Source organism: Narcine bancroftii, chromosome 2 (genome assembly GCF_036971445.1).
Source record: "Narcine bancroftii isolate sNarBan1 chromosome 2, sNarBan1.hap1, whole genome shotgun sequence".
NCBI classification, from domain to species: domain Eukaryota; kingdom Metazoa; phylum Chordata; class Chondrichthyes; order Torpediniformes; family Narcinidae; genus Narcine; species Narcine bancroftii.
The window spans coordinates 60,379,634-60,407,584 of NC_091470.1; the positions used below are offsets into that span (position 1 = coordinate 60,379,634).

General features: G+C 40.8%; 2 protein-coding genes across 11 annotated transcripts in view; one reads left to right on the forward strand and one right to left on the reverse strand.

Moving 5' to 3' along the window:
• ralgapa1 (Ral GTPase activating protein catalytic subunit alpha 1) overlaps positions 1-12,428 on the forward strand; it is a 251,767-nt gene extending 239,339 nt beyond the window's left edge. For 9 of the 10 annotated variants that reach the window (XM_069916813.1, XM_069916811.1, XM_069916814.1 and 6 more), the window contains one exon: positions 11,036-12,428. In XM_069916813.1, the coding sequence (XP_069772914.1) occupies positions 11,036-11,184 (149 nt within the window). In that variant the 3' untranslated portion in view covers positions 11,185-12,428. Of the gene's footprint in view, positions 1-9,801; positions 9,917-11,035 lie in introns of all 10 variants that reach the window. The other variant, XM_069916822.1, reaches the window with a different exon arrangement.
• A 4,669-nt stretch (positions 12,429-17,097) lies between these two features.
• On the reverse strand, positions 17,098-20,090 carry LOC138753614 (insulinoma-associated protein 1a). The gene has a single exon (XM_069916823.1). The coding sequence runs from the start codon at positions 19,620-19,622 to the stop codon at positions 18,231-18,233; it is 1,392 nt and encodes a 463-aa protein (XP_069772924.1). The 5' UTR covers positions 19,623-20,090; the 3' UTR covers positions 17,098-18,230.
• Positions 20,091-27,951: the final 7,861 nt, after the last annotated feature.

Below are 27,951 nucleotides of genomic sequence, written 5' to 3' on the forward strand. Positions count from 1 at the left end.
GATGGCCAGATTAAATTTTGCCGAGTATTTAAAAGAGCCTGCAGAATTCTGGAAATAGGTCTTGTGGATAGATGAGACCAAGATTAATCTGTATCAGAGAGATGGCAAGAGCAATGTGTGGAGGCATAAAGGAACTCCACAAGATCCAAAGCGTACCACATTTACCATGGTTTACATCTTGCAGTGTAGCCTCGTATTTCTCTGGCTTCTTTAACTTTCATTGGCACAACTCTGGTCCTCATGTTGAAAAATGGCAACTACAGACTCCAAAAGTGATCAAAAGCTTAGAAGCAAATCTGGTTCTCTTATACCTAAGCAGTGGAGGTTATAGATCGATTTCAAGGAGGGATGGAAGTTTGCATTATGTTCTTACCTTCTGTAACTTCTTCCAAACTTGAGCAGAACAGCTCCATATCACGCTGTAGTGCATCCAGTGAGTATGCCTTCAATGTAGAAGTTGTTGAGGGATGGGGGATATGCCAAATTTCCTTAGTCTTCAAAGTCGAGCATTGGTGTGCTTTGTTAATCATCTCATCAATGTTCTTCCCTAGGTCAGGTCATTAGACATATTTATTCCAAAGAACTTGAAGGTATCTACTCTTCTGACTTGAACACCATTAACATGGACAGTTGTATGTTCACTGCCCCTTGTCCTGAAGTCAATGAACATCTCCTATCTCCTTTGTTTTATTGATGTTGAGAGAATTGTTGTTGTCTTGGCAAAATACAACGAGACTTTCAATATCTTTCCTGCGGTAGTTTCAGCAAGTTTGACGATAGAAGTGGAATGGTATTAAGGCATTCAGTCATAGGTATAGAGCAAATATAGTAGGAGGCTGAGTATGCATCTTTGAGGACCGCCGGTGTTGACTGTAATTAGGGGGGAGATGTTGTTACCTATCTTCACAGGAAGTCTTCAGAGGGAAATGCTAAGTACTAGATCCTGAACTTGGGAATGAGTTTGCTGGAGACTACGCTATTGAAGGGAGAGCAGTAATTCATGATCTAACGGATATTCTTGGCATCCAGAAATTCTTGAGCTGTAGATCACTTTGGCCACGAGGCAAATTGAAGTGGATCAATGCTGGCTGGGAAGCTAGAATTGATGCGAGCTATGACCTTGCCTCTCAAAGCACTTCACAGTGGTGATTATTATTAATGAAAGAATGTTAGGGTTATATTGCATTAAAACACTGCAAATCAATTAATAACAACTAAATGAAAGTCAAACAAAAATTAATTTTTCTTCCAACCTACAGGTTCCTATTCCAATGAATGGGTTACTTCTCTGTGATATTCTAATTTAACAGCTTTTTACCATTAGCAAACTTGGGTAACTGACATTTTGCACTATTTTAGTCATAGCACAACATAGATTTAATGCATCGTTTGGAGAATGATACTTATAATAATGCACTAACTGCATCTACATATCAACATTAAGATGAAGTATTTCAAAGGTTAAATTACAAAATATGACACAAAATAGTTTTATAGTCCTTGGTCTGTAAAATGTTAGAAATTATTTGTTTTAAAACAAAGGGAACTGATTGGATAGAAAGATCAAAATTATTTTCACTGTTTATGAAGTTTAAGAATAGGTAGATAAATTGAAAATCTAGTTGGTCCTTTCAGGAGTGAAGTTGGAAAATATTTCTTCATGCAGAATGTGGTAGCAGTTTGAAATCTTCTATTGGCAACCATTAATTAGGCTAATTATTCCCCTGAAATTGAAAATCGGAGCTTATAACAATCAAGTGTTTTGAGGAATATAGGATTTAAATTTAAAATGTAATTTTTTTTAACAAAAAATATTAGAAAAACTAATTAAGCAGCATTTCTGAAAACAAGAAAACCCACATTAATCACTTAATCAAAGCCTAGAAAAGTTAGGAAACAACCATGGAAACAGAATAACCTTGCAACTCGTACGCTTTCATTCCTTTAGCTAAGGAAATACCAAGTACTATGGAGGAGATATTGGCAGCCTTAGTACATGAAGATAGACAAATCTCGACGGCCTGGTCAGGTGCATCCTCGGGGCTCACGAGAATCCAGAGATGAGGCTCATCCTGAGATGGTTGCCCTTGATTGAAGTGCTAAAAGTATACAGGATGGCTGATATTGTGTGATCATTCAAATAGGGCAACAAAGACAAGTCATGGAACAGCAGTGATTCTGACATCAGAGTGGGAAAATTGCTGGAGTGGATTTTGAGGGACAGAATCCACCAGCATTTAGATAAGCAGAGACTGATTAAAGATAATCAGCATGGCTTTGTGCTAGCTGAGGGTTGGGGGTGGCTTACAAAGCACTGGTCCCACCTCAAAATACATTTTTTGCCCTTGCAGAAGGGAGGGTTACAGATGTATTGGTCATTGGAACTGGTTCTGGGGAAGGTAGGCCCAGTACAAACCAGAAGGTCTCCACCTCACCTGAGCAGGACTGAAGAAAGTGTCCTCGGGAATTATTTGCACGTGCTGTTGGAAGGGAAATATGACATGGAAATGGGAATCCATGCAGAAAGACAGAGAGAAGCAATTCAGAGAAAGTTTAAAAAAAGAGAAAAGTAAGAGTGGAGTACAGAAAATCAAATGCAAAGGACATGAAGATTACGAGATACTAAAAGGGTAATGAATGTACTTCGTCTGAATCCCGTAGAATGTATGGTACAAAAGGGTAAGATTTACTGGCCCAATACAGAAATGTGTTGGCAGAATGAAGATAATTGGGAATTAAATATCCAAGAGAATCAGGTAATTCAGAAGGCTAGGTGATAAGGTGAGGTGGAGAATGATACAAGATCTAAGGAGCAGAATAGTCAATCCATCTGGGTATAGATTAGGAAGAGTAAATATTTTTTATAATTTAGACATACAGCATGGTAACAGGCCCTTTCAGCCCTGTGCCACCCAATTAACCTTCGACCAAATTCACTGTATGTAGAGTAAACAGCTGACACCTCTTCTTGGCTCCACCCCCGCCGGCCCTGATACAAACCCTGTTTCCCTGCCTTACCTCAGAATGACTGAAGACCTCTGTAAATACTAGCTGTTGGTTGTAAGCTAATAAAAGCGTGTTTGTTTGTTCACAAGTCTCTATCGATCACGTTACAATTCTATTAGCTTACTTTTGAAGACAGGATGGAAGCCCTATTAAAGCCCAGCATGCTGCAGGTTGACCCTCTGTCCCCAGAGGCCCCGGAGGAATTCGCCTACTGGTTAGAGTGCTTGCAGTCCTACATAGCGGCCACCCACAAAGTCTTCCACTCTGATGGCTTCTGGAGATCGGCCTTCCTCTCTTGCATCAGCCCCAAGGGATATGCAGTCATTAGAGACTGCAGGATGTATGAGACGGCCATCAAAGGCCTGAAGGCCCACTGCATGAGGACCCAGAACAACTTGCTGTCAAGGCACCAATTCTCACAGCATAGGCAACACCTGGGTGAATCACTGGACAACTTCATCCTACAACTATGAACGCTGACGAGAAAGTGCCACTACGAGGCGGTCTCAGCTCGGGTGAAAGAGGAAGAACAAGTCGGGACACTCTAGTGGCTGGAGTGAGTTCGAGGTACGTGAGGCAGCGACTATTGGAGTTGGGGAAGAAGGACCTTGCCAGTACCCTCAATCTAGCAAAATCCCTCGAACAGACCCAACTAGGAGTGGACCACCTCACTAATGAAAGCAGCGCCTATTCAAAAAGCCAGGCCTATGGATCACAGCCGTCGCAAGTACCGACTACCGTGGCCATACACGACCGGGAGTGCTGCTTCTGCGGACTGGCCAAACAGTCCCGCACCAGATGCCCCGCGAGGCAGATGGACGGCTTTATCAGTTCCTGAGGGTCCCTTTCGGGGTTACAAACGAGGTCACAGTCTTCCAGAGGCAGATGGATAAAATGGTAGGCAAGTATGAGCTAAAGGCGACATTCCCCTATCTCGACAATGTCATCATTTGTGGACATAACCTGGAGGACCACAACACCAATCTCCAGAAATTTTTCCACACAGCCAGATCCCTAAACCCCACGTACAATGCCAGTAAGTGCATGTTCAGGACCAAACGCCTAACTATCCTGGGCTATGTGGTGGAGAATGGTGTCATTGGCCCAGACCCCGAGCGTATGTGCCCATTCCTAGTCCTCCCTATCCCACGGACCATGAAGGCACTAAGGAGGTGCCTGGGCTTCTTTTCATACTGTGCCCAGTGGGTATCTCATTATGCTGTCGAGGTCCACCCCTTCTTAAAATCCACCTCCTTCCTATTGTCAAACAAAGTCCAGGTCGCTTTTAACTATGTCAGGAGCTACATCGCGAAAGCCACCATGCATGTGGTGGGCAAAATCGCACAATTCCAGGTGGAAAGCAATCCCTCCAACGTAGCTCTGGTAGTGACCCTTAACCAGGCAGGCAGGCTGGTAGCTTTCTTTTCCTGCGCTCTGCAATGCCACGAGCTCCAAAACCCATCTGTGAAGTAAGAGGCTCAAGCCATTGTGGAGGACATGATCAATAGTACTCTGAGACTTGTGCGGAGCACAAACTCGCTTTTATTACCTTACAACTAATAGCCAGCATTTACAGAGGTCTTCAGGTCATTCTGGGGTAAGGCGGGGAAATAGGGTTTATATCGGGGCTGATAGGGATGGAGTCAACGAGGGGTTGGCTGTTTACTCTACATACAGACAGTGAATTTCAGTTCACTGCATTCACCCCTTCCTTCAGAAAAGAACCTGCAGGCGAAAACAGAAACCACGTTCAAAAAATTTTTTTTTGTTCAATTATTTACAAGTCTGTGGGGGGCCTGGTTATTCTGGTTGAGCGCCTTAGTACTGGTGGGCATTGCTCTTCCAGAACTTTCTGTACCTCCTGTGATTTTTGGGTAGTGGGACTTGGAGGGGGACTTTGGGGTCACTACCTGGCTGGTAGGAAATTCACTCTGCTCACTGTCGCATTCATATTCAATAAAATGAACATGAGCAAAATAAAGAATGACAAGATTGCAATGTGGAGGATCGAACTCTCCACCTATAACTATGAGAGAGTGTATAGGCCAGGTACGTTCAATAAGCCCCCAGATGCCTTATCCCGAGGATATCAGAGAGATTGCCAGGTCTGCACTAAGTGGAAACCGCACTTCTATCACCCCGACAAAACGCACCTGATAAAGGTTTCCCGCCCCTTCAAATTACTCAGCGTCGATTTCAAGGGGCCCCTTCCTTCCACCAACAGAAAAGTGTTCTTTCTTAACGTTATTGATGAGTATTCATGTTTTCCGCTTGCTCTCCCCTGCCCAGACACCTCCACGACCACAGTCATCAGAGCTCTGCTCTCCATTTTCACCATGTTCGGGTATCCCAGCTATATTGATAGTGACTGGGGCTCATCATTTATGAGCGAAGAACTACACCAGTACCTGCTTGCAAGAGGCATTGCTTCCAGCAGGACGACTAGCTACAACTCCCAGGGGAACGGGCAAGTTGAAAAGGAGAACACAACAGTTTGCAAGGCTGTAAAATTGGCCCTGCGGTCTAAAGGCCTTCCAGACTCACGCTAGCAAGAGGTTCTGCCCACCGCGCTCCACTCCATAAGGTCGCTTTTCTGCACCATGACCAATGCGACTCCTCACGAGCTAATGTTTGCATTCCCAAGGAAATCCACATCACGAGTCACTCTTCCAGCATGGCTAACAACACCAGGAGCAGTCCTGCTGAAAAAACATGTGAGGAGTAACAAAACAGACCCGCAGGTTGAGAAAGTCGTCCACCTACTGCACACAAATCCGATGAATGCCTATGTGGTATATCCAGATGGCAGGGAGGACACAGTCTCGATCAGAGATTTTGCACCTTCAGGAACTGAGGTCCCGACACCTACTGTGGGCCTGGAACCTCCAAACACTCTGTGCAGGGTTCTGGGTGACATGGTTCTAATGGAGCTACCACTAGACCTTGGACCCCAAAGACCCCTCCCCCAAGATCCACTACCCAAAAATCACAGGAGGCACAGGAAGTTCTGGAAGAGCAATGCCCACCAGTACTAAGGCTCTCAACCAGAATAACCAGGCCCCCCCACAGACTTGTAAATAATTGAACAAAAAAAATTTTTGTACATGGTCTCTGTTTTCGGCCACAGGTTCTTTTCTGACGGAAGGGGTGAATGCAGTAAACTGGAATTCACTGTCTGTATGTAGAGTAGACAGCCAACCCATCGTTGACTCCACCCCTATCAGCCCCGATTATAAACCCTATTTCCCCGCCTTACCCCAGAATGACCTGAAGACCTCTGTAAATGCTGGCTATTAGTTGTAAGGTAATAAAAGCGAGTTGTGCTCTGCACAAGTCTCAGAGTACTATTGATCACGTTACAACCCCTGTACATTTTGAACGGTGGGAGGAAACCAGAGCCCCTGGGGAAAACCCACACAGACACAGGGAGAACGTACAAACTCCTACAGACAGTGCAGGATTCAAAGCCCCAGTGCTTTAACAGCATTGCACTAACTATGCCAGCCTAATTATTGGTGGGAGTTGTTAATTCCACCAAATAATAATGACACTGGTCCAGGTAAAAAATGAAGAAACATCTGATACATGTGAGACCAGAAGAGCAATCGTCAGGAGGGCCTTGAATTTGCACATAGATTGGGTAGATCAACTTGGTCAAGGCAGTCTTGAGAAGGACTTCGTTGAAAGCATCCGTGATCGCTTTCTTGAACGGCATGTTACTGAACCTACGAGGGAACATACTATCTTGGAGCTGGTCCTGTGCAATGAGATAAAATTAGCTAAAACATCACAACCTTTTGTTAACTTCTATAATGCTAGTTAAGCAATAGTTGTTCTTGTCTACGGTTCTGAATGCTTGAAAAAGAAAGGGTAATAAAACATTCTGTTTAAATTTTGTCATTTCTACACCAATTATTTCAGCAATAAAAATTATGCTGATCCGATTTCTATCCGCACATGAGAGCTTTCGGCTTCAACATCTGCACTATTCAAGCATCAGTTAATATTGCAGATTTTGTCCCAGAGTGCTGCAATGTTAAATGGGTTGTATTTTAGATGAAATAGTAAACTGAAGCTGCTGAAGAGTGCAGGTAAAAGATCCTGGGTAACTCCCACAATATTTTTCACTCAATCTCAAAAAGCCAATGAACCAATCAGACTGAATGCTATGATTCCCCAAGTCATTGCCGACAACATCCTCCTTGCAGGGTTGATTGCCTCTGATTTCTGTATCTGCCCTAATCATTGACTCTGGGCAACGTATACGATACCCTAAGCTGAAGAGCCAAATGCACTTCATATTTCAACCCTTCCAAATTGCTCTGTGGTGTCTGGCCCAGAGGACACAACATGGGCCTGCTGACCTTGATTAAAAAGCTAAGTGCACGAAGGTTGCATTCTTTTTTAATTTTGCTCTTCTTTTTCTATCACTTTAGTTCTTGGCCATAGCTTTGACCTTCCAGTTAAGACTTTTGCCACCTCTCGTGGATTGCTGTGTCTCATAATACTATTGCACCAAGCAAGCTTCCATATCATTGAATAGCATGGTATCTCAGAGCAACCGAAAGAGCACTGGAGCAACTAGCACTGACCTGGATCAAGAAAGATCCTTTGAATATTGCTGTTTGTGGCATGCGTATTGCATGGCACTTTCTCTTGCTGTAGACAGAGAGGGGCATCTAGAGGCCATCAACAATGCTAAATAAATAAATGCAAGTCTTTCTTAACTCATTGAGCATTGTAGTTCAACAAATCGTGCACTTTGTTCTCTCTTCCTACCTTTTACCACTGAAATATTAAGATCAACAGAAATGGGGCATCGCAATTCCCGCTTGCATTAATATACTAGGATTTGTAATGATAACATTTGAAAATGGAAATGTATTTTATGTTATGACAAGGAATTTTATTAAATGAATAAGAGCTGTGCAATGAGTAGTTGGACATCCTGTATGAAAGTCTGTAGTTTGTCTCACATGGCATGGATTTATATCCTAATAACTATTTTCTTGCTAATACACTGCTCTCTACACTACTTCCTGTTTTTTCTACTTTTGTGGATAAAAAAGTAAAAGTCCACCACATCCAACAGCAAGTGGCAAGTTGGATCCAGAACTGGCAGAGTTGAAGGAAGTAAAGACATTGGTCAGGAATTTTAATGGCTGGAAAACTGTATGGTGGGAATCTTGAATATAGGGGCTGATGATAGTGAACTAGCAGTGTTTTTGATCTTGAGAAAGGAAATTGTTGTCAACAGGAAGATTTTACTATACCTGTCAATAGATGGGAAAATTTGATATATGGAATTCAATTCCGAAAGGAACAAGGCAATGTATTTGGGAAGAACAGAGGCAGCAAAGGAATACACAGAATAATAGGGTAGTAAAGCAATGCAGGGAAGAGAGAAATCTTGGAGGAAATATTCTCAGATCCCCAATCCACTTTGCACTAACTCGGGTAAAGAAAATTTGCCTTTCTAATTTTCACAAATCATGAACCAGAACTTTGAGATCTGGAATAAAAGTTGCTCTCACTCAGGGGAAAAAAAAGTAAGTAAACAAATATACAAAATGTATTATTTTCAACTTGTGTTTCCTGACACATGAGGATAACGCAGATGTGTGTTAGGGAAAATCACAAATCAGACATAGGTACACAAGGTCCCTTTACCGTTCGGGTCACCTGTAGCAACTGAACCGAGAAGTTTGTGAAGAAGACAGAATAATCAGTGATTCAGGAATTGAGTTGGATAAATGCTCATCTAGAAATTGGTGCCCTGAAATTGGCTCCTTGAAAGGCCAATGTGGTGAAAATCCACATTGTATTTAAAAAAACCCTTTGACCACTGAGACAGTCATCTTTGGGGCTAGTGATTGAAATCTTGAAATTGGATTTGTCTAAAATTCTTTCCTTCTTTCATATGACATTTAAAATATTTGGCCAGAAATTCCCCTTCCTGTTAGCTACCTCTGTGAGTGTCTGACTGTCTCTCCACCACCCCCACCCCCACCCCCCCCCCCCCCCCCACACAACCAAGCATCTGCGCATCTTCATTTCCAAAATTTGGCAGAAAAGTTCAGTTGGCACGAATGTTAATATAATGTTGCATTTTTAATGTAATTAAGCATTGTTAAACAGTGAATAGCAGACCATGGAGACACAACCATCTATAATCTTGTATTCATTGAAAGTGTTGGACAATGAGGGAATTCTGAACTTATGGGAATTTCATGTCTTTTTATATTTGTGCCTTTGTTCCTTTAGATCTATACAGTACTTAATTATTGTGTGTCACACAGTGCTAAATGCTTTGCGTGTGCTTGCTCCAGTAGGCTCTGCGTTTCCCTTTAAATGCAGAGATCTGTAATTTATATTTTATATTTTAATGTAACTTTGAATTGTCAACAGTGAACCATAAGTACCAATTGCAATCAGAACATTTTGTCGATCAAGTCTGAAATTGTCATATAAAGGTATTCCTTGCATTTAAGATCTAACGGTGCATTTCTACTGAATATCTCTAGAAGGCTTTCTTGAAAAAATGTCCAAAATTAATTTGGTTCCCTGAACATACTACTTTCCCACAGTATATAATAGCTTTCACTCCATTTAAAAGGTGTTCAAGCTAGTAGGATGTGGCATCAAGAATCTGCTCATTATCTCTGTTCTACGCTCTAATTATTAATACCCTTCAACTTTCGTATTCGTGTCACTTCTCACACCTGTTCTCTTTTTTCCCCTTTCTCCTGTTCCTGTCCAATTCACTTTTTTTGCTTAATTTTCTTCATTTTAAAGAAAGAAATGCTGTGATATTTCTTCTTCTTCCTAAACCTCCACTAGAAAACATTGGGCTCATCAAGGTAAAGGGAAAAGGCTTGAAACGGAAGGTCATTCACGCTAGCTATGAATGGTATGCTGTGCAAAATTTTTAAAAAAAATTCCTTCAACCTGTCTCAATTAACTTTTATAATTGAAAGAATACTTTTGTAAAAAAAATTGTTCATTATACTTGTGCGATTTTAAATGTTTCTTAAAATTAACATTTTCAGTCCAATTAATGCTTTAATTTGGACTGCAGAGGACCAAGAAAATATTTTCCTTGCTAAGGTGTTTAGAAATCAAAATTTTATGTTGATTTTAAAATGGGCTGATATTAACTTGGGTAGCTAAGATGCCTGCATTTTATTTGAAACCTATTCTGGGTCAATAAGTGTATCATCTAAATTAAATATCCCTCGAAGTCTAGTTAACTTAGCAAATATGCCATTGATATTATTTATTACATTTTAAAGATGAATCTCAACAGTCCAAATTAATTTGGCCTCTTAATTCAAGCTTAATTGCATTCAGTTGTGCTGCAGATTTAATCAAGCTTCCATTTGCCTCAGTCATTTTATAAACATGAATTAAGTGCTCAGTTCAGTGTCAATGTGCTAGGCTGGTAGTTCTAATATGCTTGTTTGTTCTTAATTTTAAGTTAGAATTTATGGTATGTTTTTTTTTTACATTGTTTGAATACATTTTATTTTATCTTCCACCCACAATGGGGAGATAAATCTTTTCTGATTTAATCTCAGTGATGTGAGGACCAAATTATCTCATTTTGAATCATTATTAAATTCTGCTGACTCAGAGCCCTGCAGAAACAAAATATTTTCCTCTTTCACATTTTCACTAAACCAGGACTGGTCCATTTGACACTGCTTAGTCACTGCCTAACATGGAATGAATTTCTTGTGCTTGTTCTTTGTTGGGTGTGAGCTGAAAGCTACTCGATTCTTCACTTACTGTAATATACATTTATACTTTTCTTTGGAGCATGCATCACTTTCTTCCATTAACAATGGTATTTAAAGTATAATTGTATGACTTAGTGTAATTTTCCAAATATTTTCTGTCCTTTTCCCAGTATAATGAAATTCTGAACAAGTATTTGACCTCCTAAAATTATATCAAATGCTTTGATTTAATATATTTACAAAGAACAAGCCACCAGACATATGTTACGTTCTTTTCCATTGTTTTGTAGGCTCATGCCCAGAGAATCAGCAGGCCGAAAGTCCTGCAACGCAGGGGGTGGACGTGATCGACTTAGCCTCTCCAATGTCACCTCGTGCTAGCAAGAGTCGTATGTCTATGAAATTGCGGCGTTCTTCTGATTCAGCTAATAAATCCTAATGACAACATCATAACAAATAATTACGTTCTCTAATTCCTCAAAACAAGTCTTGTAAATGCTGGGGGTTTTTTTTACTGTTAATTTGCTGCTTAAACAAAATGTTTTGCCTCCTGCTAATTGTTAGATGTGTATTTGCCACTCCATATTCATTTGAAACCTGTCCCTTGTAAACTATTTTTTTATTAAGAACACTGGAGTTCTATTTTAGCTTTTCCCAAAATATCTATTTTAGCAATATGTGTTCCATGGTAGAGTGCAGCTGTCCTGCACCCACTTGATTACTTGTCTATGTATTGCACTTTCAATGAAAAGCATTTTTGTTCATTTGTATTTAGCAAGTTAAACTGAATAGCCCATCAGTATTTGGGTATTGTCATTTGGAAATTATGATAAATTGCTTTCATGTACATTATCGACTTTGTATATAGTCTTGATTTTTCAGTAGAAACATTTCCGATTTCTTGTGCACAATTCAGGAATGTAAAGTTTTCAGTTTCTATGTAAATGTAAAGTTATCTTTAAGAATATATTCACCAAATCAATCTTATGGCACAGAACATGTACAGAATATTTTCATTTTAAATTATAAGATATGAATTTCCCATGGAATGTAAATGGTCTCTCAGCATTTCAACTATAAAGATTAGCTTAGGAGGAAAATCAAACTTGTGCTGAAATGTATAGATTTGCTTTTATTTGAGGCACTGACATATTCACATACAAACCTAAAACACTGAAAATGCAGCTGAGTTCCACTCTTTGCCGCGTGCGTGGCTTCCAACCAATACACTACACAAATCGAAACCAGATTAGTGCAAACATTGAAAATTCTGGAAGTATTTTGATATTCAGATGGGCTCTTTTGGGGCCTGCACTCTATTTTCAATTTTCTGTGACGTGTTCACTGAGGGGGAAAAGGGATTATTAAGAGTGTATGATCAATTTAACTTGAATTGAGTGAACTTTAAATTGCTGACGTGCACTTTAATGCACATTCCAGCTGTTTTGATGTATCTTCCAATAAAGAACCATTATTCATATTTTGTAGGTAAATTGGAATGTTACTACTAACAGTATGTAGCATGATATCAGTACTAACTGCATGTGTAAATAAGTCATCAAGTAAAATATATATATTATGTAATGTCATTCATGTAGTTGTCTATAAGATTTGTAACGGCTGAAGAAAGATGTGCTGTTGAACATTGCAATAAAAATATTCTTATCATGCTTTTTGAGGAAATCATGTTATCATTTTTTTTTAATGTTCATTTATTTTTGAGTATCTAGTAAATGTTCTCCTATATTGAGAAATAAGGAACTATTTATTAGATATCCAAAATTTTGAAATTCACTATTTTCCCACATTTCTTCCATACATCTTATTTCAAACTTGCTAAATATCAATGCTGTTCCAAAGTACACATTGGTAGCATATCCTCTAAAGTAGAAGTTTAGTACATTTTAAAATAGCCAGTGTTTGTAATCAGTACATCAGTGACAAGCTTGTGCATAAAGAATGTCAGTAGAATGCTCTCCATTTCATTGTTTTATTTATTTTAATCATGTTAAAAGATCATGAGGCCAGATCATTTTACTATTCAACGTTGTTTTCAAATGTGCCATAATTCAATTGGCTATGATTCAAAACTTGAAGTTGTCAATACTTAGTAATTCATAGTAAAATCTGTAATAGTTTTTTTTTAATTTGGCCAGTAAATGAGAGCATTTGATTATGCATTTCAACCCTTCTCCCAAAGTTTTGTCTTTCAAATGGCAATACAAATTCACTTGTACTTCAGAGTCCCAACAATGAGCAAGAATACTGAGATCAGAAACAATTGTATTCAAAATTATGTTCAAAACTTGATCAAATTATGGCACTAATTTGTGTAACAATTCAGGCTTTATTGTGTTAAAACTTTGAATGAATCTTAAAATTCACTTCCTAAATAAAATAATATTGCTATCCAAGTGAATTAACTTGGATCTACATCAGTGTCCTAATGCATTACTTCCAGATCATTAAAATTACAAGAATCCAAATCTGTAGAACTCTCCTGCAGGAAAAATAGCAGCTGAATAATGATCCATGTCTACGTTTGTGAATCAAATATCATGCAGTTTTTATTTTATTGTACCAACACAAATCTGTGAAATTTGTCTGTATCTATTTCACAAAGGAAGTTCAAAGAATTTGAAAAATCTATAATTCAGCATAAAATCCATCATCTTAAAGCACTTCCCTATTTACCAATTTTTTTACAGCTGGAAACCAAGGAAAACCTATAAAAATGTCATTTATTTTCAATGTCCTATTTAAGAAAATTATCTTTAGTAACTACCTCATTTTCTCTTCCCTTAATAATAAACTGGTCTGTCTTTATGTTAATGATAAATCTTCAAAACTAGACCTATGTATGTATGAATGGGCCAATTTTTCAATTGCAAGGTGATTTTAAATCATTGTTTATTAAAATTGCTTCGAAGTGACTTTAAGCAGTTTAAGAAAATACATGAAATGGAAACTGGACCGCTGACAGCACATACAATCTAACAGTGTAGAAATATATTTTGAAACTATTTGGTACTTCACTGTTTTGCACAAAACAATCGCATGTTTCCAATTATTTACATAATGTACTGCATGGGACAAATACTTTATAAAATACACATCAATATATAATAACAATTTCAATGCATGTATTAATGTTTTTCAGAATTTGCAGTTCACAATTATTAATGACATGAATGACACTGCTTTTATAGAATTTTATTATGAATGTTTAGCAATTACTAAAATATTTATAGATATTCCACAAGAGAGTATTTTGTTTGATCATGGGATGTGAACAAGGCTGGAAAGGTCAGCTTTGTTGTCCATCTCCAAACTGCCTCTGAATGGAGGAGAAAATAAGAGTCAATTATTCTCGAGTCACGGAGACCAGAGAGGAAGAATGGCAGATTTTCTTTCCTAAATCTTAATGAAATAACTAGATATAATCTCCTTAATTCTGTGGTTTCTATTAATGAGACTGACTTTAAAATGTAAAATGTATTTATTTGTCTGAACATATATTCCCCATCAGGTGTAATTAAATCTCTGAAATAATTGCCCATTACTTTGGATGTCACTAAACCTCTTGTAAAATGTAGAGAATATCTTGCTCATTAATTATAATCAAAGGCTTGTTTTACTGTGATTTTTGTTTCTCTCTTCTGCTGTATAAAAGTTGATTCTCACCCTAGTAGGTACTAAACCAATAGTAATTTCTGGGACAAAAGTGGTTGATACATGCAACATTTTCTCCCTCCCTCTAATTACAATTAGGAGCTAATGGGATTTGCAAAAAAATTGATTTGGTAGAATTACAAAACAATAGTTTGTAGTTACATAGCATGTAAAATTGATGCTAAATTTTATGTGAATAAATTGTCATCTTTGTTAATACTTCATTGTTGAAAAGGAGTAAAACACAGATTGTTTTAGTTAATTTTCGATGTGGTAATAGTCTATCATTAATCACAAGAAATAGAAACATTGTAATGATGGAGGAACTCCAGGAGGTCCATGTCTGCTTTTTACTCATACCTTGAGGCAGAGCTCAGGCCCTAAACGTAGAATCCTATGGATTCTACGAGACCTGTTGAGCTCCTCCAGCATTTCTGAATTACTCTATGTCTATCATTAATTGACCACTGCAAAGTCCAAATAGAATTACTGTTTTAGTTAATGATAGTGGGGAGAGTTGGACAAACTTGGGTTGTCTTCTCTGGAGTACCACATCTGAGGATAGACCTCATAGAAATTTACAACATTATGAGAGGCATAGATAGGGAGCACAAAATCGTTTTTCCATGGTGTTTAAAGTAAGGGGGGTAGTGGAGGGAGGTTAAATGAGATAGGTGCCTGGAGCAGGTTGCCTGGGGTAGTGGAGGAAGCAGATAAAGTGGTAGCATTTAAGAGGCTTCTTGACAGACACTTGAATATGCAGGAAATAGAGGGATGTGGCAAGCAGCAGAGATTTAGTTTATTTTGAGAATCATATTTAGTACAGGCACTGTGGGTTTAAGGCTTGTTCCTGAGCTTAACTGCTCTGTTCTAAGGGTATGGCTAGGAATGGTTACCAAAGAAGAACATAAAAATATTTTTATTTGCTTCCTATTGTTTTTCAATGGCAAACAAAATTTGCTGAAATATGTTCTCATGGTCCAGGCAAATAGCAGGTCATTAGGAAAATAAAAAATCTATGTTTATCCAATTAATGAAAATCAGTTTATATAAATAAGAATAAAGAGGAAAATATTGCTGTACAAATAACAAAGCTGATTTAGACGTTAAATCCCAAATCTCTAAATACTATATAATCCAAACATTGAATTTATTGGAATAGCATTGTTAGCCCATAGGTGATGCCAGTATCATGTTCTATGTGCAAATCTGTTCAGAGGTCTTTGCTGGGGGTTGGGTTGTCCTCAAATTTAAATTGCAATTTTTATTAAGAATGGGGATTGACTATACAAGTCCAATGTGATGCCAAAATTTAGTGAACACTTCAGGAAAAATAGTACTGAATTGTTCAGTGAGATAAATAGATACAGATCTAATGGGATGAAAGATTGCAAAATAAAGGGAAAACAGGGTTACGAGGGCAGTGACAGCTGGAGATAAAACAACTGTAATTTTTACATTTGGTTCATTAAATAAATCTGGGTATACAATAGTTGTGGAGATGAACAATCTTCTACATTTTCTAACCCAACAGCACAAAACTGAGAATCCCTGTAAAGTCATAGCTCAACATACACCCAACCACTTAACTCTACTGTTACCATCAGGTCAGGGATCAAGAATGGGCACAGAACAGAATGCATACCAAGGGCATTGCCAGGCTTTCATAAAAATGAATGTCTGGCTATGTGCTGAGAAAGAGGCACAATATAGTATCAGGACAGCTCAGTAATCATGAACAAAAGGTCAGATCAAAATTCTCTGTCCTATTACAAGAAGTTATGAATGGCTGTGGCTAAAATAAGTAATTCAAGGAAGCTGTTTCAATAATAGTGGAATCCAGCTTGCAAGTGCAACAGTTGAAGTGAAAGTGATTGTAACTATTTTGAACACAAACTACCAAGTGAAAGACCTACCTTAGACTCAGTCAATGATCCCAGAAACCAGTCTTTAGTTAATTCAGTGTATTCCAGATGATACCAAGATGTAGATGAGTGCACTATATACAGCAAATGTTATGTGACTGAAATCTATATTAGGAAAGATGCGCCTAGATCTAGTGGTATTTGCAGACAATATTACAGTATCTATTTGAGCAATAATACAAGTAATTATGCAAAAAAAAGGATGGGAAATTATCCAGTACGTCCTCAAAAGAAGATGCCAATTCCAATCTGGCTAATTACCATACCTTGCTCTCAAGCATCAGCAAAGTGATAGAAGGGCTTTTCTTCACCAATGACATGTCTCCTTGTTCGGTGTGAGCTCTGCCAGGACCATTTAGCTTCAAACCTCATTTGCAACCATTGGTTCAAGTATAGAGAGAAGAGCTGAATTCTGCTGTGATATGAGGATGACATCAGGACACATTTGACAAAAAGGAAGCATCACAAATCCCTGCAAAATTGAAAACAACAAGTTGCAGTAAAACTCTCCATTGACCAAAGTAGAACTTTCAAAAGGTCAATCACTTCAACCAGTATTCTGGTCCTTCTTGTGCCCCTTCATCATTGATCATTACAGCATCATAAGGTAATATGCGATGATGTTTACTGAGAGCTCGATAGCATTCAATTAACCTTTTGATTTTTAAATGATCTAGTCTATGCTTCCATGAAGAAAGACTTAAATATCATTCAGACTGAATTGAAAAATGACAAATCACATTGATGCCACGCAAGTCAAAGACAAAGATTATCACCAATCAGAGAGAATCTAACCAGCTCTACTTACATTACCTAAGTATTATGGCTACATGAACAGGCAAAATACCTAATGTTATCTTACTCATTTCTTGGCTTCTCGGGGCCATTTTATCATCCACAAGTATAGTCAAGTGTGTGAATGAAGTTATAATCTGCCTCCATGTCTGCAGTTCCAAAACCAATCCAAGGCAAAGCAGCCAATCCTCCACCAATTTAAACCAATCCTGACCCATTGTACTGCAGAAACTTGCCAAAGCCTCTGACAGCACCTTCCATTCCAAACAGACTCCACCGCTGAGATCAATAAGATTCGCAGAAACCTAGAAACACAACCAAAGGCGCACACTGTCCTGACTTGGAATCAAATTCTTCATCACTGTTGGATCAAAATCCTGAAGTAAAAATATGGAGGTGTCTTCACTGCAAGGAGGTTAGCGGTTCAACGAAGGTGGCGCGCCCCAATTCGGGATGGGCAAGAGGCAGGCCTGTGAATTCATTAAAAAAAAAGAAAGTGGATTCCTCTGGTATCTTTGGTATCTTATGTTAGAATTAGTACAGTTGCAGTTCATCAAACTTTCAAGCATGAAAAGCAGGCACAACAAAATCCACTCTCTCTGATGGCCATGAATATTATGAAGTCTAGATTGCTCCGCAAAGCTCTCTAAAAAGAATCTTAGGCTTGTATGTGATGTCATGGATGGACTCTGACAATAAATCTGAATCTGAATTTTCAAGTGCTTTGTGGCAACAATCTGTAAAGAGCGGAAGTCTAAACAAATGTCATGGCATAAAATATTTATGATAATAACATCAGGGTTATCTGTGAATGTTCCTCGGCACGCATTGATATTAATTGCGTGATTATTACATATCTCCATTTACCCTTTACATAAAAACATCATAAACGATTGTGACCTGGTTTGAATAGTTCAAATATATCATAAATATTCAAAAACATTGGAGGTCTTGTTCAAACAGCCTCCCTGCAATGTCCGTTGACATGCCGGGAATTGTTTCTGAGATTTCCTACGCGAATAGCACTCCTGCTTTGGGTTGGACGCCTTCAACGAGCAACAATTGGCCTTAAAGGAATCGTTCACAAAAACATTTAACACCCCGCCCGGGCCGGCAGCTGCAGCAGTAAGACCTGCCTATTCTCTGACGGGTGGCACTTGTTGATGTGGCTAGTGAGACCGGGCGAGCTGAAAAAGGTCGACGGGCAGTGTTTGCAGCAGAAGACCAAGGCTCCTAGGTCGCCAGGGTCAGCGTGCTCCCCGGGAACTGCGCCTTTCTCGCCGCAGTCGGGCCCGAACAGCGCCGGTGCTCCGCCCTTCACCGTGTGCCAGAGGAGAAGCTTGTCGTGTGTCTCGGCTGACTGCAGGTCCACGCCGCACAGTTGACAGGAGAAGGGCATCCGGGCCGACTCGAGGTGTCTGTGGACACGAGATCCGGCCACTTCGTGGGCGCTCAGATGCTTTTTCAGATAAGCCTGCCGGCGGAATCTCTTGCTGCAGTAGCGGCATTGGAATCTCACGTCCAAGCGCTGCGCCGCGCCGCCCCTGAGAGAGCCCATCGCTTGTGCGCTGTCCATGGTGCCGGAGCGGCTCTCCTCGCTGCCTGCCTCTGGCCGCTCCGGCTCCAGCGCGCAGTTCTGCTTCTCCCTTGAAGGATTCGGATCTGGCCGAGGTTTGTGCCAGCGCCGGTGCGAAGCCAGGTTAGCTGGGCAGCTGAAGACTTTGCCGCACTCAAGGCAGCGGTACTCCACACGGACGATCCTGGAGCACTTGTGCTGGGCGAGAGAGAACGGGTCTGAATATTGCTCTTTGCACAACTGACAGATGAATTCTCCAAGGGGCTGGTTCATTCGTGTCGGCGACGGCTTGCAGTCCCTGGGATCAACCTTAATTCTTAGACCCAAGACAGGGGAAGTGCTCACCTCGTCTTCGAAATTGAGTTTTCTGATCACTTTGGTCTTTTTCGAGGTACTCTTGTGCTTGCGATGGCTGGAATCTGACACGCATAGTTTACTCCCCTGGAAAGGTGAGTACAGGTGAGTAATGCCTCCACATTTGGCAGACGCCGGAGAGAGGGCTGGTTGGACCAAAAGTTCCTCCACTGGGTTTAAGGACGCTGCAGCAGCCAATGGCTCATTCGAAGCAGATGTGTCCAATAAAGCGTTGTCAGTTGTTTTGATGGGCGTGTAAGAAACATTATAGTCTGGAGAAGTTGCTTTAGTGTTGAATGCACCTGAAGCACCGTCCTCCTCTAACGCGCCCTTTCTGTGGGCTATGTCCAAGGTTTCAAGTTGTGTCAATCCATCTTTAAGGTGCTCTGGGCTGTTTCTCGGACATTTCGGCAGTGGTGTGCTCTGTGGATTTACGACTGCCGGCATTTTTCCACTCAGAGGAGGAATTTCCAGAGGTTCCCACTCCTCATTCCGAATCCTATATGAAACTGGAGACGATTTAATGTTCCTCTTTACTAAGAATCCTCTTGGCATTTTTAAGTTCGCACGAGTACGTTTCCAAAGGTAAATCGGCCTGTATTCTGCAAGGGTGGGAAGGGGTTTACGTATTTCAGTCGGTGGTTTTTGCTGGATGTGTCGGGAATGAAAGTCTGTTCAAAGCAGTCAACAAACTAAAGCGTTGGCTCTCGACATGACCGCCTTGCTTTTATGATGGAGAAGCCTTTTGTTTAGTGTCGAGGTAGTCCAATCAGAGGACGTGGCCGCTAAAAAAAAACTGGGGCGGGAGGAGGGAGGAAGGGACAATAGGAAGACCGTAACACAGGGTTTTGTGAGTAAAGGAACCAACCGGGCTCTCACCGGCGTTATCACATGGAAAGAAAGGGATGGGGAAAGGGAAGATCTCTCTCCGCCAAACAAAAATACGCCTTTTTGTGTCTCACGCGTGTGACACGTACAAATTATTGTCCACGTCCCCCAAACGATAAAGCCACATCACCAAGCCCCCAGCAGATCATCGGACGTAAACTTTCTTTCCTGACTCTTCTCACTAACTGTGCCGAAAATGGGACGTGTTGCCATGACGTTATTGATTGGTTGATCGCCTTTCAGACTCGGTTAAAAGCAACATGCGTGTTTCCTTCTTTATCAATATCCTACAGGAACCTCCAGAGCCTTCTTTACATGTGATGTCTTCATATTATTTTAGATTAACACGAGCTGACGCTGATAATTGTTTGAAATTAATTATTGCTTGATAGATTTCAATTTCTATCGATGAGCATGTTTTGAATCCTTCCGGGAAATAAAAATCTATCCTTATTTACGGTTTAACTGTTGAACAGTGTGTTTTAAAAAATAATAAGGTGGCAGTAAACTTACTCAACTGAGTGCAGTCTATGGACAGGCATCTTTCTGCTGTTTATTCCTCACTTGAATAGAATCAATACTTTGAGGCGTTTCCCAATACCGAATAAACGATTAACTATAAAATAATTATACTACCTGGAACAATTCGGTTCATTTTGTTCTATTTTTTGATGGAAAAACTCCTCATAAGATACGACTGAAGAATACTACAATTGCACAGAATATTAGTGTGGCTGTGTATCTAATTTTTAATCTGCCCATTTTTTCCAAACCAAAAGAGAACACAACAGGTCCCCGCGGGAGACACCAGCGTGATAATTGAACAATGTGGTTACACTCTTGAAATCTTTCCAGTGAAACACTTGTAAATCCTAGAAAAGCTGTTGAGAAATTTTTTAATAGCACATTTTCCACAGATGAAATCGTGTTTGGATGCAAATCTTTTCTTTTAAAAAAATGTAACATTATGTGCCTTTATTTCGACCGTGTTTTGGTTTTTTTTTGTTGCTTCAAAAGAGCAGCCTTCTTCTCATTCCAATGATACAGTCCAGAGAGTGAAATATCTGAATCATGTCATCAACCTGGCACATTCAGTCAAGCGCGTATCTTGGTCAATTCACATTTTCGAAGGATGTTATAACGCAAATCTTAAGTTAGTCATCAAAATAATTGCATTTATCAGGACATTGTTCTGGGCAGTCTGTTTGCTATTGTTGGAAGCATTATGCCGCTTTTGTCAGGCAGTCTTTATCCTTCTTTGATGTTATCGTTTATCAAAGGAGAGGATTAGGCTGATTTTAGTCAACGAGAATGACAGGGTTGCAGAGGTGGAGGGCCTGAATGCTTTGATATCAAAAGCATTGGTTTTTAAGGACCGAGGGCATCTCGGTGCTTGAGTCAATATTTGTGATGGGAAGCGAGAGTGTTTGCTCGGGGAAATGGCCAGTGTGTGCTGTCTGTTGTCTGTGTTCAGTGATCTGCCATCTCCGCCTTTCCACATACAGCTGGCACTCTCTTGTCTCTGGCCAGCTCCAAACACAGCAGGATTAACGCCTCTACTTACAGGAGTAAAACCTATTTAAAGAACTCCTCCATTCATTTAAAATCAGATTACAACCGTAAGTGGCATTGAGGTGAAACGAGGATAAAGCGACATCGTTAGACCATCATTTTGCTGATCCCACGAATTTCCTTTAACAATAGGGGCGAATTTTTTTTTTATCCAACAGGAATCCACAGCTCACTTTACCGAAATCATTCCACTTCCCTAAGTTTCGGCATTTCAAAATATTTCTACAGGAGATTTTATAACCACGTCGCACACTCCCTTCATCTCCATCGGGCTCGTCACAACGGTAGCTTGACAAATGTGCACGAAGCCAACTGAATTTTCCTGATTAAAAGGAAGAACTTGTTCTAGAGAAAAAGATTTGCGCCTTGTGTTCTTCATGTGAAATGACAGAAAGTAGGAATGTAGGAAGGAGGGAGTGTAATTGGTGATAATGTGCCAGAAACCAGAAAGTAAACCAACCAAACATTTGAGAATGATTTCAGCAATTGAAGACAGTGGAGTTCTCCTCCGTGGACGGTTTCGTCCTGTCACAATATTGAGCGCCTATTGTGGCTTGTGGTTCTTTCAGTACCGAGGCGTTATCTAATGATGCAGCGGGTTCAGGTACATGGGACGCGTTTGTTTGGATTCGCCGCTGCGGAAGAACTCATTTGCAATGACCAAGCCTGCTGTCAGCCTCGAACAGATAACGGCCTCTGAAGGCATATTAGTTTACAAAATAATAGCCTCACTGAACAGAAAATTAAACTTTGCTTGTTGCTTCTTGGCAGATGATGAAGGAGATCTGAACAGGTGGGTTAATTTGTCGTCCCAATTATTCGTTTCCAAGCTCTATTTTTCAACCCGAGCGGCAAATTACTCAAAGCAAATGAACGCCGCTCTGTGAAAGGATAATGCCCTTTACAAGATGTCACGCCGAGGATTCGCACAATACATGTGTGATTTCAGAAGATCGTGTTAATTGTCATTACTTCTAATGAGGCAGAAATGGGCGAAAACCAGCCGAGGTGTTCTACCTTGAACGTCCCCCGGACTGTGCCGGCAGATACATGGCGATTCGTTGTTATTTGCATTTGTTTGGTGGCGTTTATTTGTGCCAGTTTCTTATGAAGGGGAGTAACTTGATACCAGCTGGCGGATGTCTCCTTGACCAGCGCTAATGACTTACCGCAGCAAATACATCAGAAATAACGGTTGCAAAGTATATACCAAGTTCCCAACACATACACACACTCATGCACCCACATATCCATTCACGTACCCATACACACTCATATATACACACAAACACTCATATACCCACATACCCATTCACATACCCATACAGTCATACACACTCATATACCCACATACCCATTCACATACCCATACAGTCATACACACTCATCTACCCACACAAACACTCATCTACCCACACAAACACTCATATACCCACATACCCATTCACATACCCATACAGTCATACACACTCATATACCCACACAAACACTCATATACCCACACAAACACTCATATACCCATACACAGTCATACACACTCATATACCCGTAGGCATACACACATATATTCATACACACACACATACATATTATCCATGTGTGCACACACACAAATTCTTAGCCATTGCAGATTCTGCCCATGAAATCAAACAATACAATTAGAAATTTAATTTCAAGTGCAATTGTTCAGAATGATGGTGCTCTGCAATAGTAAGTAATTGCTGTATGTTTCAATGTCTGTATCTTTCTACTAGTCACATCAACCTCAACCTCTACATGCAAATGTCATAATTAAATATAATGTGTTTCAATACATTATATAACGTCAGTGCTGGGCAAACTATTGGAAAGGATTTTAGATACAAGATTTATGAGCATTTAGTCTTCTCAGGGATAGTCTACTAACTAATCCATCTATCTAACTCCTTCCACGCAGCCAGCAGCCCTGTTCTTTTTATCCCTCAAATATTATTTCTAGTCTCCTTTCAGAGTATTTCACATGTATTGTTTCCATTTCCAAAAAGGAATTCCAGATCACAATGTTATGGGGAAAAAAATCCTTTATTTACTTATAGTTCTTTGGTCCCTCTGCCCAATGAAAACCTTTTCTCTATTCAAAGTCTGTGATTTTCATCATCTCTATTCTTTATATCTTGTTTTTTTTTTCACTCTCTCCATATCATTGATATTTCCTGTTCCTGAAATTATTCTAATAAACCTTTTTTATACAGTATTAAATACTTTGACATGCTTCTTAAAGTGTGGTGCCTAAAATGAGCATTTCAGGATAATTTATAAAAAAATTATTGTAATTTCCTTCCCTTTTACAGCAGATATTGAAAACCTGAAATAAAAAAATAATGAATTAAGACAGTGACCACCACACCCTATCCTTTAGACAAGGATAGGAGAAGACAAAATAGAACAGAGTTTAAATGAGCTCATTAAGATGGAATCAGGCAATTGGGAACATTTGGGGAAATGTACAGCAGAAATGTTGAAGATGTTTTGAGGTGTCTTGCACACGGATAGGTATGTTCCACTGTTACAGGGAAAGGATGGTAGGGGAAAGGAGCCATGGTTGACAAGAGAAGTGGTACAGATAGTAAAAAGGAAGAAGAAAGCATATGTAAGGTTTAGGGAGCAAAAGTTAGAAAGGGGTTCTAAGAATTAGAAGGTACCAAGGAAATAATTTAAGAAAGGGCTTAGTAGTGCCAGATGGAGGATTAAGAAGGCCAATTGGATTAAGGAAATCCCCTGTGCATTCTATACATATGTGGATAACAGGAAGATAAATAGAATGAGGGTAGGACCACTCAGGCAAAAGGGCGAAGAAATTGCATGAGGCATTTGCAATGATCTTTGCATCTTCCCTGGCCATGGGAATGGTACCAGAGGATTGGAGGATTCTAATGTAACAAGGAGAATCCTGGGAACTAAAGACCAATTAGTATAACGTCAGTGCTGGGCAAACTATTGGAAAGGATTTTAGAAACAAGGTTTATGAGATTTTAGTAAGGTGTTTGAAAAGGTGCACCATGGCAGGCTTGTCCAAAAAAATCATGAAGCAAGGATACCTGAAAACTTTCTTGTGTGGATTTGAAATTGACTTGCACACAGAAGCAGAGGGCGGTAGCAGATGGAGCTTGTTCTGCCTTAAGGTTGATGATGTGGTGTTCTGCAGGGATCCAGCAGGATGCTGCTTGGATTGGAGAATGTGTCTCATGAAGAAAGGTTGACTGGGCTAGGACTTTTCTCTTTAGCCTGACAAACAATGAGAAGAGATTTAATAGAGGAGTATCAGATTATAAGAGGCATAGATAGGGTAGACAACCAGCACCTTTTCCAAGAGCATTGCCAATACCAGAGGACATATGTTTAAGGCCTGGGGGGGGGGGGGGGTATCAGAGTGATAGGTGCCTGGAGGGTCTTGGTGGAGGTTGATACAACATTTAAAAGATTCTTAAATAGGCAATGGGTGCAAGAAAAATAGAGGGTTATACATGTGAGGTTGGGAAGCGTGAGACTGATGCTGGATAGGAGTATAGAGGTTGGTAGAATATCATGGGCAGGGGGCTTCTACTGTCCTGCGTTCTAAAACTTAAAACGCTGAAGGTCTGTCAACATCTCTGGAAGAGAAACTGAGCTATACTTGATATCTTTTATCAGCCACGTCCCAGTTTTGATAAAGCCCATAAAGATGAAATGTTATCTGTTCTATCTCCGCCGGTGCTGCTGGACCTACTGAACATTTTCTCGCATTATCTGCTTCCTCGCGTGTCAGAAATATCCCGTCGCAAAATTTCTAAACTCGGCCTCTCAATAGCTAACCGTCTCTTTGCAGGAATCAAATCAGTGAGTTGATGCAGTACTGCATCCTCATTAGTGGCGGGGAGGAAAACTGGTCCCAAAGCTCCCGAGGTCGCGGGCCACTCCCCACGGCATTAGATGAATACACGAGGAACAAAGAATGTTGAAGATGGTGTCTTCGTCTAAAGAGAAAGATAATTTTGACTTAATCAATTTTTAATAATGTGATTCATTTTACCAACTGGGTTGTTTTAACGACTTTTTTGATGTTTTAATAATTTTATTCAATTAATTATATATTCTATTATATGTAATTAAACTTACAATATCGTTATAATTTACCAGAAGCCCTTGATTGTCCCCCGACTCTTTTGAATAATTTAAATATATCGCTATAAGCTACGAAAAGCCCTTATTTGCCGGGAGAGCGATTTGGGTGGGAGGGGAGGTTCGGGCAGTGCGGCGGAATGGAGTCGGCCAGCAGACGGCGAGTCCAGCGCCAAACTGTCCCCGACCCGTTGATTCCGTAGTCCATTTCAAGAAAATGTTCTCATTATCAAGACCGAGGCCCGGTTTTCATTCATTGAGAAGTTTTTTTTTGAGTTGAAAGCCAGTCTCCCTGGTGAGTTTCCGCTGGGTTTTCCGGTGAATATTTAAGGTTTGAGAATGTATGACTCCGGTCTAAAATGCTCATTAATTTGCAAACCACATAAATATTTGTAACCTTTTAATTTGCATCGCCGTCAGGTCTTCGGTGATCCCAGTGAAATTAATCAAAGGTTGCTTGAGTTTTTCACCATGGATACGATGGGTGTCATTGAACTTGATTTAATGGCTTCAGTCCAGCATTCCCCTAGCAGCATCCACGCAAACCAGAATGCCTGGATTCTTGCAGATGTCGATTTTAAATCGAGAAAAATTCCTCTATCAGTGCAGCACAGACATCCATTATCTCAACTTACGTTGAGGTAAGTTTGATGTTGGGAGACAACGCTTCTGTATCTCTGCACCTGCCCACATAATTAAACCGCAAAGCAGTTATCTGGTGGGGAAATTAGGATGGTTTCCATTGAGACTCAGAATTGTTAATTAATGTTGCCGTGATGGCGATAACCTCTTTTCACAAGTCGTGGGAATGTCTCCCTGCCCCTTCCTCCGTGGTGCTGAGCCTCCGCCCAGCGGGTAATAGAAGCAGCAGGAGTGGGGACGCGGGCCAGTGTTGATAAAGCGGCGAGAGAGGCCAACTCGCCAGCTGGGCCCCACCTCTCCTTGGAACTGCGGCCGCAGATCAAGAGCTTGCACACAATTCCAGGTGGAAGGCCGGTCCTGATCTTACCGTACATCGAAAGTGTGGGCGCCTTTGATACATCACCTCGTTTTATTAAAAAAAAATAGAAAACTCTTGACCCACAATAAACATTCGATCCAGTCTCTTGATCTTTTCCAAAGTCAGGACCGTACACACTTGGACATCGGTGCTGCTGGCAGTTCGGATCGGAGCTGATATCTGGAACCGAGGGGTCATGCGGTGGGATTCAATGGCAATTTCCGGACATATCCCCCCCCCTTTCCCCGGCTCCCTGATACCATCTGCTGTGTTGGACACCCGCTCAGTTAAAGGTAGTCGTTTTTATTTAAAGAATACATTCCAGTTTTTAAATAACTATATTTTCTTGCGGCAGGGCGTGTTCTGCTCAATGGCAGAAAGCGTAAAGTGAACGTGTTGGTTGAAGCCGCAGGTTGTGCGACAGAAAAGTTCTACACGTCCAACTCATAGGAGGTGGTCGGACGCTTGGGAACTGATCGCTGTTGTCAGTCTGCGAGCGAAGGCAAGCTGTGGCCGCCGCTGTTCGCTTTAAATTGGAGTCGCCTTACGCTACTCCCAGTACATGTGTCCCGAGAGCTGCTGCCTGGATCTCATCGCCTCTAACTTCTGAAATGAGATGATACGTTGGATCAGCCCCGACTCCTGGCAACCTGTCCCAATTTGTCCTGACAGTTCGAGTCGTGTTGTCGCAATACCACGACAGGTCGCCCCAAACCCGAGCGAACCCTTCGAGTAACGGAGCTTGCTCCTGTTTCCTCAAAGGCTGACCGGACTAAACCGTTGCTCATCCTGCCACAAATAATATTTATTATTTTAAGGGCAGTTGGTGGTCGGGTGCAAAGCCCCCGGGTCCTGCCCCATTTCCCTCTCCAGCGGCAAGTCCCCGACCCCTTGATCCAGAATAAGATGTGAAACGAGCTGCGGTTGGTTGCCAGCGCTGGGGCTGATTGGAAGTTGCAGCGCGTCTCTGCTCAGTTCCCTCTGGACCTCGGAGTGATTCCGGTGTGGATGTTCACACGCTCTGAGCCTCGCTTCTCTCTCGCACAACCTGCTGCTTCAGTCAACACGTCCACGTTTGTTTGCTGCCAATTACGCTTTCTGCAATTAAATAAAAACAAAAAGCAGAGCCGCCTCCGGGATCGCCGAGAATTAATTGGCCCCATGCTATTTCCGTCCATGTTCAGTGGGCACACGGCGTGGCGGATGTGCGGAGGGGGCTGACACCTCTCTCCATCGGCCCCAATGATCAAACTCACCTCAGTTCTCCGGGACCGAGAGCAGAGGCGA